At 39.7% G+C, this 12,500-nt stretch overlaps 1 protein-coding gene across 6 annotated transcripts in view; it reads left to right on the top strand.

Moving 5' to 3' along the window:
* The window catches only part of LOC125045213 (caskin-1-like), a 51,245-nt gene that overhangs the window by 37,258 nt on the left and 1,487 nt on the right, over positions 1-12,500 (top strand). For 3 of the 6 annotated variants that reach the window (XM_047642355.1, XM_047642356.1, XM_047642359.1), the window contains 9 exons: positions 2,451-2,566; positions 2,793-2,933; positions 4,772-4,911; positions 5,056-5,191; positions 6,250-6,462; positions 6,749-6,901; positions 7,039-8,397; positions 8,653-8,891; positions 11,098-12,500. The exon at positions 11,098-12,500 is cut by the window's right edge and continues 1,487 nt beyond it. In XM_047642355.1, the coding sequence (XP_047498311.1) occupies positions 2,451-2,566; positions 2,793-2,933; positions 4,772-4,911; positions 5,056-5,191; positions 6,250-6,462; positions 6,749-6,901; positions 7,039-8,397; positions 8,653-8,891; positions 11,098-11,206 (2,606 nt within the window). In that variant the 3' untranslated portion in view covers positions 11,207-12,500. Of the gene's footprint in view, positions 1-2,450; positions 2,567-2,792; positions 2,934-4,771; positions 4,912-5,055; positions 5,192-6,249; positions 6,463-6,748; positions 6,902-7,038; positions 8,398-8,652; positions 8,892-9,577; positions 9,704-11,097 lie in introns of those variants that run through there. The other 3 variants (XR_007116538.1, XM_047642357.1, XM_047642358.1) reach the window with 3 other exon arrangements.

Below are 12,500 nucleotides of genomic sequence, written 5' to 3'. Positions count from 1 at the left end.
GAGCACAATGCTCGCTGCTTCGCGCCCGTCAACTCGAGTTGGCCATTGTATGAAGATGTGCGCATGTCTGGTCCAGACGAGGCCGAGGGACAAGGGCAGTGGGCCCCGTTCGCGGCCCTGCGGCCGGGGAAGACGTGGCCGAACACCAAGGAAGGCGAGGTGGCTCTCGCTCGGGCGTTGCGCGCTCTGGTGCCACCAACTTGGCGAAGCGGAAGAGGGAGAAGGACGCGGGAATGGGAATGGGAATGTAATGCATTTCATTTTATACATTTGAGTGAGTATGTGAGGATATGTTTGAGTGATTGAGCACGTGTGTATGTGAGCAATTGAGTCTGGGCGTGGATGTAGTTGAATTGATTGAGCATGTTTGTGCGATAGAAAATTGAGTGTGAGGGGTTGAGTATGAGAGCGAGTGATAGAACCCAAGAGTGAGTGATGAGTGTGATAGTGAGTTGACGCATGCGATTATGAATGATCGAGGATGAATGTGAATAATCAAGTGTGATTGTTGGTGATTGATTATGAGTGAGAGAGAGGAGTGGCTGAGGCAATATGTGCATTCTGTGCTCACATGCGGTTGTACATTTGGCTGTATGAATTGTCTTGCTTCATACTAAAGAGAGCATTTTCCATAAGCCTATTCACCTGCTCCCAACAACCTTTTTAAAGTATAATAGAGCATTCTCACAAATATGAGCAAAGTCACTGTAAATGAATGTGTGGGACATCCTGTTATACCGGATATATTAGAATCCTCACATTAAAGACCGTAAAGGTAAATGGATTAGTCGTGTGTGAGAGAGAAGCAGATGTTTTGTATAGTAAATACTGGAGCTGTTGACGGCCTTCTTCATAGCCTCTGGTAGGGTCTAGGAAATAGAAGTCATTTGCCTTGCTTATTATTGTTGACTTTCGATACTTGACATACGATTCCTGTAATGGCCTTTTGAGTTTCGACGATCAGAAAGGTGCATTTCCTACGTTTTTGTATCCCTTTTGGCGAGACTGCATTTGCTCATTTGAAGGTCAACCACACAAATGCCTTGTGAAGGAATCGACTTCTGGTTTGAGAAAATGGGCATTTTTTTAATACAATGTTTTTCTATCCTGCTATTTAGTTTCCACTTGATTTTTACTCTCCCTTCTTTATACAAGTCCTCTTACATGAACATCTGCAATATCTGTTGTGGTAAACAGTGGGATGATTCAGTCCTTTAGTATGCTAATATTGATTAAAGCTGACTGTACCAATTAAACCAATCTGTTAATTTTATGTCAGGGATACAAAATATTTTTGTAATGAACACGTGCAGTGATCTGCATGCATACTCTTAATTATTTTTGGGTGTTTTGTCTTTTAACCACCATTAGGTGATTTGAAAAGAATCCCTTTGTACTGTATAGTGAAAGGCTGGAGTCGGCCACATTTTTTCTGGTTTCCTCATGTTTTCCCATAGCTCATATTGCAGTCTTTATATCCCATACAAATTCATTCTGTCTTAAAAAGTCACCTTGAACTTCAATGTACTCATCAAAGTAACCTTTCCACTGACAACAAAGGATGCAAGGATGAAGCTTGAATACCAAACATACTGTCTCTTGCTTCACACCCTTGACTCTCCATCAGTACTTAATAGAATGGAGCACCACTTCAGAGCATACCAATAGGTATGATTAGTTGGCTCTGATTGGTGCCCCCCAGTGCCTGCCTATTGTTTACTGTAAGGCCCAGAGGGTGCCTGTGGTATGAGCGTGTAGAGTTATTTTATTGTAGAGATTGCGTTAACAGTTGCCTGTGCCATGGGAAAATGGAAAGAATAAAGCCTTTTTTAGACTGCTCTTTAGGCAGATATATTCGGGCAGCATTTCCCTGTGGGATTGGGGAGGGGGGCTGAATCATTGGTCTTGAAAACATGCCTTATATGAAATAGATTGATATAAGCATGTATAACAAAAGATGAGGAAAGAAGGCTGCCTGTGATACTAAGTTTTAAATGATCAAATCAGAGAGTTTGCATCATATATTAGAAGTGTACAATATATATTAGGTAAAATAAACTGCTTGAAAACTGATTTTTTTTAACCATGTTATTTAGAATTAGTCATCTCAGATATATTACATACCAGTAAGTAATTAGTTGTAAAAACATGACAGTAAGTTATCACGGTTGCTGGATTTGCAATTCAGTTATATCAGAACAAATTTTTATAAGGTAGACTAAAGACTTCATGAACAGAAGAGTTGGGAAGTCATCATCATCAGTTTTCTTTATTAATGATTTTAGTTTCTTGTAGTTTTACAAATTACATTTCTATGACTCTCTCCTGCAGCTTGATTTTCTTGACTTGAAAACAGTACAGTTAAAGATTGTTAAGTTGTGATTCATACATCTTACTTCTGTTGATTTTAGAGAAAAGCTTTGATTATTTATTCAATTTTCTCTTTATAGGTAGTGTCCCTTGCGACCATGGGCAGCTTGGCCGCCATGGAGGGGCCAGCCAGCATGGAAACAACTCCCCATCACATTTCCACAACCAGCAGTTCACCTTCCCAACAAACCACCAGGTAAGTCTGTCATTGTTTCGGCCGTCCACATAGGAAAGAAGGAAAAAGCAGAGGATTCTGTGATACATTTGGTTTAGAAAACTGTTTTTCAGTATTGATGTATTCCTGTAATTGAGTTTACATATTCAAATGTGCTAGCAGTAACATAAGAGTGTAATGTTAAGAAAGTATTTCTAAAATTGGTTATTACATGGATTGATTAATTAATCTTTATTTTTCCCTCCAGCAACAGGTACCTCAATTTGCTCACCTGATGTGCCCTAAGACCTCCCCTGGTTCTCCTCACCATGTGCCACCAGACACAACGTATTCCTATCTTACCTACCATCATCAGACGTCCCTCGAGGACCAAGGCATTGATGTTCAGGTGAGACAAAAGGTTTCAGGAAAGGATTACAGTGGAGAGGGAGAGCGAGAGGGGGAGAGGAGGGGAGGGGACGGGGAAGACAGAGAGGGAGAGAGAGAGAGGGGGAGGAGGGGGAAAGAAAGGGGAGAGAAGGTAAAATAGAAATAGAAAGAGGGAAGGGGATAGATTAGAAGGGGGAAATAATGAGTGATTATGTATGTACTTAGATTTAGATATGTTTGCAGTTCCATGTTTGTTTATAATCAAGAGGTATAGAGGTTTAAAAAGATATATATATATATATAATATATATATATATATATATATATATATATATATATATATGTGTGTGTGTGTGTGTGTGTGTGTGTGTTAGTCTGTGTGGGTGGTTAATTTATAAATGTATGTATGTTTAAATGTAGACAAGATTTTCTTGGTAAATCATAATAGTATGAGGCACAGAGAGTAGAAGAGAAGTCTTCACAATTCTGACTCCATACTCAAGGACAGTGCAATTGCCTCCTAATTAAATAAACATGCAGTCAAGAGCAGTGTTTAGAGACGTTCCTTACTTATTAGTATCTTGAAAGTGTTGACATTCCATTAGATTTTTTCCCAATGTTCCCAGTTATTTTTAATGAAGGATACTGACTTTAACTTTGAGGAAACTTCTTTCTAAAGACATCAGTTTTTTTTAATTTTATGGATTAGGAATTCTTGAGGGAAACGGAGTCAGGGATAATGCTTACAATACAATTATAGAGGATTTAACTGGCTCTTGTCATCAGATGTAGTAACTTGGTTGGCTTTGTTACAAGATTAGATTTGCTTATCATATTCGGAACTTAATTGTTCTTGTTTTTAAAGCTACATTAGTTATTGTTGTTATCTGTGTTGTTAACAGAAGTGAGAAAATTGTCAACCTAAATGAGACAGTCAGTTTTGTTGAATTAATTTTGATTGTTTTCTAAGAAAATCAAACATGTAATATTAATGTCAGAAAAATCTCAGTGAAGGATTTTCCCCTTTCATTGTTTTATAAATGTTGGTATTATATGGAATTAGAACCTCAGTAATTGTTGGAAGTACAATATTTTTTGTAATGAGGCCAGCTATTTTGTACAAGTGAAAAGTTCTCAAAGTAGAAAACAGGTTTAGGATCTTCTGATGATCTGTTACTTAGATTGGGGATGATTATGATTGTCAAACCATCCCCAATCTCAGCTGGCCACTTTCCCCCTGCCAGTGGTGGTCCAGCTTGGCCTCTCCAAGTGGCCACATTATCTTCCTTGCTATTCCCCTTTATGTTTTTGGTATCTCTTGTGAGTCCTCAAAGCTTCACAGATGAACATCCTATTTTAGTAACTTTAGACTTGCAAAAGAGTTGCATTTGGTGGCAAGAGTCACTCCAAAATGGTTAGCAGTGCAGAGTGTGTCCTCTCCCTCGAGACATCTGGCAAGCATTTTCCATCAAAGTATCTCAGAACTGCAAATGACAAATAAATTATAGTGTGTGTTCATACATAATAATCATGTGGGGAAAGAAAATAGGTAAAGGTGTTGCTAACCCCCAGAACCATATTTCTTTACTTTTTAGAAATACTCCTATACATTCACCCACTTTAATCCCCTATAGGATATGAGTCAAAATAATTTTTGACTTTTTAAAAGCCTTTTTGCTTAGGAAGAAATGCAGAGAGTGAGAATCTTGCTCATGGAATAGGCCTTGATAGCCAGCTTAGTAGTTAGTAGATTAATCTGTTCATTTTTCAATTTCCTTTGCACTGCAGAGAGATTGCTCTTGCATGAAATTTCAGAGTGCTCTAAGTTGGTAACCCAAACCCTTTCCATGCCCACAGTCTCCAGGTCGTTCCAGTCCGGGCTCTGGGAGCGGCTCGTCCACTACTGGCTCCACTGCCTCGTCAGGAGGGTGCAGAAATTCCACCACATCTTTGGACTCGGGTCGAGCATCCACCACAACCCACACGCATCAGCATAGGTAAGGGACACATGAAGTATTGTTGTATTCATTTATTCATTCAACCCTGCTTGTTCATGGTAAATTAGGGCAAGCAGAGGCTTATGTAGAATAACATTCTGAGACAAAAAGTCTGAGCCTTTCATTTGCGGCGTCCCCTTCCAGGCTCAGTGGGCAGAGCTACGACAGCGGGTCCATTCTTCGCCACAGCTACCATTCCTCTAGCTCCAGTCTGGGCTCCATGGAACATGATGGGGCCATTCATGTCAATGTCACAGAGCTGCTCAACAATGGTGTCAGAGTGAGTTCACTGTTTTGCAGTAGAGTTGCTTTAGATTAATTTGTACTTGAAGAACTTTAGATTTTGTTTGACGAAAAGCACTTTTTGTGTAAAGGAAAGTAGATATGTTAAAAATGTCCCATGTGTTTGTTTTATTTCAATGATGGTTTAATTTTTTAGCAGATTTCTAAAGACCACATAAACTGGCACAAAACTTATGCAGTCACATATATGTGTGCGTGTATACACACACACACACACACACACACACACACACACTCTCTCTCTCTCTCTCTCTCTCTCTCTCTCTCTCTCTCTCTCTCTCTCTCTCTCTCTCTCTCTCTCTCTCTCTCTCTCTCTGTCTCTCTCTCTCTCTCTCTCTCTCTCTCTCTCTCTCTCTCTCTCTCTCTCTCTCTCTCTCTCTCTCTGTCTCTCTCTCTCTCTCTCTCTCTCTCTCTGTCTCTCTCTCTCTCTCTCTCTCTCTCTCTCTCTCTCTCTCTCTCTCTCTCTCTCTCTCTCTCTCTCTCTCTCTCTCTCTCTCTCTCTCACCTTAGTAAGAGGTATCTGAGAAAATTAAATATATAATATATCGAGTTGTGTGTGTGTGTGTGTGTATGCGTGTGTGTGTGTGTGTGTGTGTGTGTGTGTGTGTGTATGCGCGCGCATCCCTCACATGTATTTGTATGTGATGTGATATGCTGTGCACTACACATCACACTTTATAACTTCTTTAAAGTGAATACTTTTGCTTTTGTCAGATACCTCTCTCAAGCTCTTCCCAACAAAAATAAACCTAGATTCTTTTGAGAGGAGCACTTGAGCATTTGTGGATCCTTATCCTTAGCACACGATGCCTGTATACCTTATAAAGCATAATTTATTTTTTCACATTTTGACTAACACCTCATTCATTCATACCATATGCTGTGAGTTTATTTTTATCAGTGGGTCCCTGACAGCTCACAAGACCATTCAGGTTTTATTTTGCTTAACTTGATAGCATATGAAAGACAGAAGATCTTCCAGGTGTCACTGGGAAACCCTGAATACAATTGTTAATTTATTCTTTTTACCTTCAGGACTCAGAAGTGTTGAGGGCCTGGCTCACAGATCTCCGCTTTGAAGAATACTATGAGAAATTCATTTCTGCTGGCTATGACATGCCTACCATCTTCAAAATGACGCCAGAAGACCTGAATGCCATTGGTATCACCAAACCAGCACACAGAAAGAAGCTCAAAGCTGAAATCACACGGCTCAACATTCCTGACAGACTGCCAGATTTTATTCCTGTAAGAAGTGGCTTTAGGTTTTGTGCTATTGTTCTTGGATTAGAATTGTTTTGTTTATTGTTTTGATTATATTTTTAATTTGTAGAAAAAGTATATGATAGTCTTGGATTCCATCTTTGATTGTTTTCAGTTTCCAGAACTTCTGTAGTTAAACATTTATACAAGCTATTGAATGTAAGCTGTCTGTTGTATATTGTCCTGAAGTCTTTCAAAGGCAGATATGATGTAAACTACTCTGGATGGGAGTTAAAAATTATGATGGTTTTAATGTTTCTGCCGTCTTCAGGGTCGATTAGAGGAATGGTTATCTATTCTGCGTTTAGAGGAGTACACAGGGTCCCTTAAGCAGCAAGGCTATACGTGCGTAGAGCAGATGACACAACTGACTTGGGAGGATCTTGAAGATATAGGCATTACAAAATTGGGACACCAGAAGAAAGTGAGTACTTATTTCATGAGGTAAATTTTATTCATGAATATAGGTAAGAATTATGTGTAAGAATATAAAATGGTATAAAACATTGGAATTTCTAGCACATGTGCTCATTTTTTTTATCATTTATTTTTTTTCTTTAGGTGATGCTGGCTATCAAACGTATAAAGGACATTATGGCTGGGAAGAAATTTTCAAGCAATCCAGACAGTCAACAACAGTCACACTATGGAACTCATGAAATTATGATTTCCCGCGAAAACTGTGAAGGCCGAGACCAGTATGCTAGTGTACCAGAATTCAGGACCTTTTCAGGCCCAGGACTCTACAATAATGGCGAGCATAGTAGATTGAATGGACCGGCTGACCCTGGAGGTCACTATGGTGTACCTGCACATTATGGGCCTGGTGTTCAGTATGGTCCAATGCCACCTCCACAAGCACACGTCCATCCTCTCCAAAAGCAACCAGTTGCATATCACCCATCAGGCCAGTTCAGTGGCCCTCAGGGCCCATCACCTCCAGGGCCAAAGGTTTCCAGTGGGCAGCCACACCCCTTACCTGGCCCTGGCCAGGTGCAGTATAGACCAGATGTGGTAGCAGTGCAGGTTCGGCCTGGGGGCAGAGGAAGAAGTGTTGAGAGCTTAGAGGAACCCATATATGGGACCTACCAAACATTCCACCCAGACAGCCGAATCCCGAATGTCCAGGGCCCCATGTCCCTTGGCAACCTCCCTCCTAGACCCTTCCCACCCTCAGCTCTAGGTCCGTCCCACCCCCAGCGGTCGATGGACGATGGTGACATCACTCCTACAAATGAATACACCATCAATTATGAAGGTGGAGGAACTCTCCCCAGACCTCGCACAGCCAACAAACTCCGACCTGTTGCCAAAGTCACAGCGAAGACCAGGGTAGATATTCATGAGGTGCCACAGTTCATAAAGGATGGAAACAATGCAAAGAATGCAGTGCAGACTGAAGAAGCTAATAAGAAAGAGCTCAACATGAAGGCGCTAAACCGGCAAAATTCAGAAAATATTTATAGCTCCACTCATTGCCCGGGAAGCAATAATAATACCCCACAGGGAACTCCAAAGAAATTACCCCCTCCACCCCCACGCCGCTCAAATTCCATCAGTGAGACATCTAAAGAGACTGCTGCCAGAGAGGCTCAGTATGGTTACCGGCGAGGAATGTCCTATGGATACATGGGCATCAAAAACAACTTGCAGCCTGATGTCACCCCTGATCTGCCACCCCCTCCTGCACCCCCAGATAGTGCCAACCACCAGCATCTGCCCGATGACTTCCCACCTCCCCCACCACCTCTGACTTGTGTAACTATGGCCAGTGCCACCAGAATTTCTGCCAGCTCAACAATAACCACGTCCTCCATTACAAGCGACACTATTGCTACTTCACAGACCTCCACCACTGCCTCAGATGGAGAAGTAGGCGATTTCCGGCCAAGGCGCAATGACTCCAATGCCAGCTTTAAGGTGATACTTCAAGAGAATTTGAAATTAGAGTTGCACAATTTATAATAGGGTATCATAGGGATTTCCTGATTAAAATGTGATAGTATTTTATATAAACAGTTGAATAGAAAAGTTATTTTTTGTAAGAGCAGTAGTAAGTTATTAGAAATTAGAAGTACTAGTATTTATCTGAAATGTTTTTATATTAAGAAGGGGAAAAAATTGATTCTACAAATATCATGTGCATCAGTGCGTCTCTTCTCTGCCCCAACACAGTCGACCTCCAGCACAGACTCGGACTCCATGCCGTTTGCTAATGAGAATGCTGGGACCATCAAGCAGCGAGCATGCCGCCCCCACCCAGGCCTCAGCGTCCTGGACACAAGAAATTCCCCACACTCCTCTCCAAGATCTTCCCCTGCTCTTCGGCGCAAGGAGGCTCAGCCGCCCCTCAGGCAGAACCCCATTGCTGCAGCTGACCCAGCCAGTACAACTGCCACAAAGTCCAGTTCCAAGTGAGTGGCTTTGCTTTGCCGTTGGGTGTGAGGGGTTTTAGGGATCTGTTTATTTTTATTATCTTAGAAAGTTACTATTCCCCTTTCCTCTTTCTTTTGCACTATTCCTCATCTGTTCTCCATTATCCTCTTCCTCTAACCTATTTGTGGAAGTGTCAGTTTTTTTTTTGCCTCAAGTGTTAGTTCTGTGCTCACTTTCAATGTCCATAAGCAGTGAAATGAAATTGAAACTCTGCTGTGAAAAAGAATTGAACAGAGTAAAAAAATTGTAGCTAATTATAGAGTTAACAAGTGGGACTTTTGAGAGTTTGACCCCTCCCTCTCTCCCTCCCTCCCTCTCTCTCTCTCTCTCTCTCTCTCTCTCTCTCTCTCTCTCTCTCTCTCTCTCTCTCTCTCTCTCTCTCTCTCTCTCTCTCTCTCTCTCTCTCTCTCTCTCTCTCTCTCATATATGTCAATTTACTGACTTCTGTGATTACTGGTTGAATATTTTCACTTTATCTTGCTTTATTGAGGGATACTGAAAGTGGAGAGAGCTTCTGCTGGTTCATATATTTTGCCATTGTGATGATACAAGTTTGCCATAGTTTATTTTTTGTGGTGTGGTTGACTTGGCAAAACTTCCTCACAAACATATATGTTGTCACAGTCTTTGTACCTGAACATGGAACACCTCAAATACCTTACAGTAGTTCATCTCACCCCAAGCACCAGTGAAGTCACACTTCTCACTCAAGAACATCAGAGCTGAGGTTAAATTGCAACAGACATTCCTTTTACTTTGGCATACATCGTGTTGCAGAGAGAGAGTACATGTAAGTGGTTTGGAGGAAAATTAACAGTTGACTTTGATGAGCTGATGATATTGCTTTTGAAACACTTGCCCTGCCACTCTCTGCCTGCATGATGTGGCACTGGGCAGGATAAATTTTTTAGCAAGCATGATCACTAAAAATATTTCAGTAATTCTACTGGAGGTTTTACTTTGAAGCCATATTGAAAGCCATGGTTATCTAAAAGACAGAGTGATAATTTTGGAATTGCCAGTAACCAAAATTTCAGGACAAATCATCTCAAATGATAGTAATGATAATACGCATGTGTCCTGTTATCTATGTTATTTTTATTTCTAAATTCTGTTTGTTTCAAAATTTCCATTCACTGGTGTATGATTGCTTTCAGAATAGTGCAAATAAAATTGAGTTTATGAGAAGATGCCTGTTTTATATTTATATCAAGCACACACACAGACACACACACACACACACACACACACACACACACACACACACACACACACACACACACACACACACACACACACACACACACACACACACACACACACACATTAAGTTCAGATATTCATGTTTTCATTACACAAAATACAATCTTTAAACACAGTCCTGAATTTTACAAATGAGATCGTCTCTTTCCCTATTTTGTGTAAGGAAATAATGATTGAAATCTTGCTCTTGGTGCAGGGCCAGAGATTATCTTTAGCTAAGTGGGAATGAAGAAAGCTCTTTAACAAAGGAAAGGCATATCTTATCAAACTTTGGTTTTGGTTATTTTAAGTTTGCTGATAAACAGAAGGAATGGAATCCCAGTGGATGTTTGGCCTTAATGTTCAGTGACGTGTTCATCATAGACACAATTTATACTCCCGTCATTTGTATTTTGATATGTAGAGAGTATATCATGTTATTCAAATGAATAATTTTATATAATTACCCAGTCCATTAGTATCAATTAAAATGAACAAGAAGTATTAGAAATGACAGCATAAATGTGAATCATTTTGATTTTTTAAATTTTTTTTTATCTATAACCAGAATTTGATATAATGCAAAAAGGTATATAATATAAAATACATTATTTACAAATTATCATGTATATTTGCATTTTCAGCAAGTCTTTCAAAACCTAGCTTTTCAGGCATGAAACACATTATCTACATCTTACTGTCAAGAAATGTGACAAACATTCATCAGTACATTTATACTCCATTACTCACGGAAAGTGAGGAATTCAACCATGGTTTAAATCATGTAATTCATGGTCATTTCATGGTGGTTTGTAAGTCAATGATAAACATGCCCTATCCTAGGAAACGTTTGCTCCATACCCCAGTCTACAGAAGAAATGAAGGTAATTAGACTCCTAAGATCAGTCTCCAAGGAATGTAATTCATAATCTCTTTCCACAGTTCTCCTGATGGCACAGGGGACGTCCTGAATGACATCGGCAACATGCTCGCCAACTTGACGGATGAACTTGACGCCATGTTAGAACAAGAACTCACTCTTAAAAATTAAGGGGAATTGGAAATTGAAGATCTGTTCCTACTTCTACTCTTTTAGATTTTGAGTGAATGAGAGAGGGAGGGACTCTAAGGGGGGGATGGGAGGAAGAGTGAAGAGGCTGGGAGACGACATAGGGAGTGCTTGAATGAGTGAGTGATGCATCAGAGTAAAAGAGAATGAGTCAAAAAGTCTGTGGAGATGTATTGGTTAAGTTATGAAGAAACATCCTGTAACAGTGATTGTAATGAAATCATAGAAGAGAAGATTATATTTTAAAGAAATTGAACAGCACTTACTACACTGTTATCATATAAACTTGTTAGTTGGGTATCAAACCTGCACTGATGTGTATGTCATTATTATATTAAAAAAAATATACCATATATGGAGAGAGAGAGAGTACAGATTTAGGACTTCTTTAAAAGGTTATAGATACTCTTCAGGAAGTATTCCTGCTCTCCTTGTCCCCAAAATGGCACCATCCGTCATCACCTTTGACTGCAGGAAAATGTCCTTGATCTCAACTTTTAGATATAAGTGATTTCATTGATGCAACTGTTGAGGCTCATAAAACCACAAGATTATATTTTCTTTCTTTTCTGTTGTTCTTTTTGAATAATGTAGGTCTCTGCTATGGTTAGTCAGTGAAATGGAGAAGACTATGGCCATGTAGTAATTATAGAATAAAAATGTGTTGTACAGAAACAAGGCAGTTGGAAGGAGAACTGAGATTCAAAAAAGTTTGCCTTATGAATTCAGTATATATTAGTGTGGTGAATCAAGGCTAATCTGTTAAGTAAATTGCACAAGTACTTATGTGATTTACAGGTGACTGTATTGTAGATTGCACCAAATTTATTTTGATGTAAAAGAATATCTTATTATAAAGTTTCTGTATTGATAATATGTAAAGGGTAGTTGGAACAATATTTTTGCCCTCGGGCCAATTGCGCTATGATAATCCACATGCCCACCAAAGGCACATCATCATTGATGTGGTTAGACTTAACTTGTGGTGTATGTTGTACGTATGTATATTAGATGAAACAATCATATATACCAGGAAATAAAATGAGTGGAACTTCTCCAATATATCATAATTAAACCAGAACCAGAGGTTTCAGAAGCAAAATATTGCCAAGAAATGTGTGGTAGTTCTTGATATCATTATTTGCATTTTCTTGGAAGTAACAAATGGGGGATGCAGAACACGATCTAGTTCCTTGAAAGTTATCAAATCTTGCTTAGAAAAACTGTACTTATTCATATACATGGATTTATTGCTGCAATCTCTCTTTTTTTTCTT

Source organism: Penaeus chinensis, chromosome 37 (assembly GCF_019202785.1).
Source record: "Penaeus chinensis breed Huanghai No. 1 chromosome 37, ASM1920278v2, whole genome shotgun sequence".
Classification (NCBI taxonomy): Eukaryota; Metazoa; Arthropoda; class Malacostraca; order Decapoda; family Penaeidae; genus Penaeus; species Penaeus chinensis.
The sequence above is the reverse complement of the archived record's forward strand: the minus strand, read 5'-3'. Positions and strand labels throughout refer to the sequence as shown.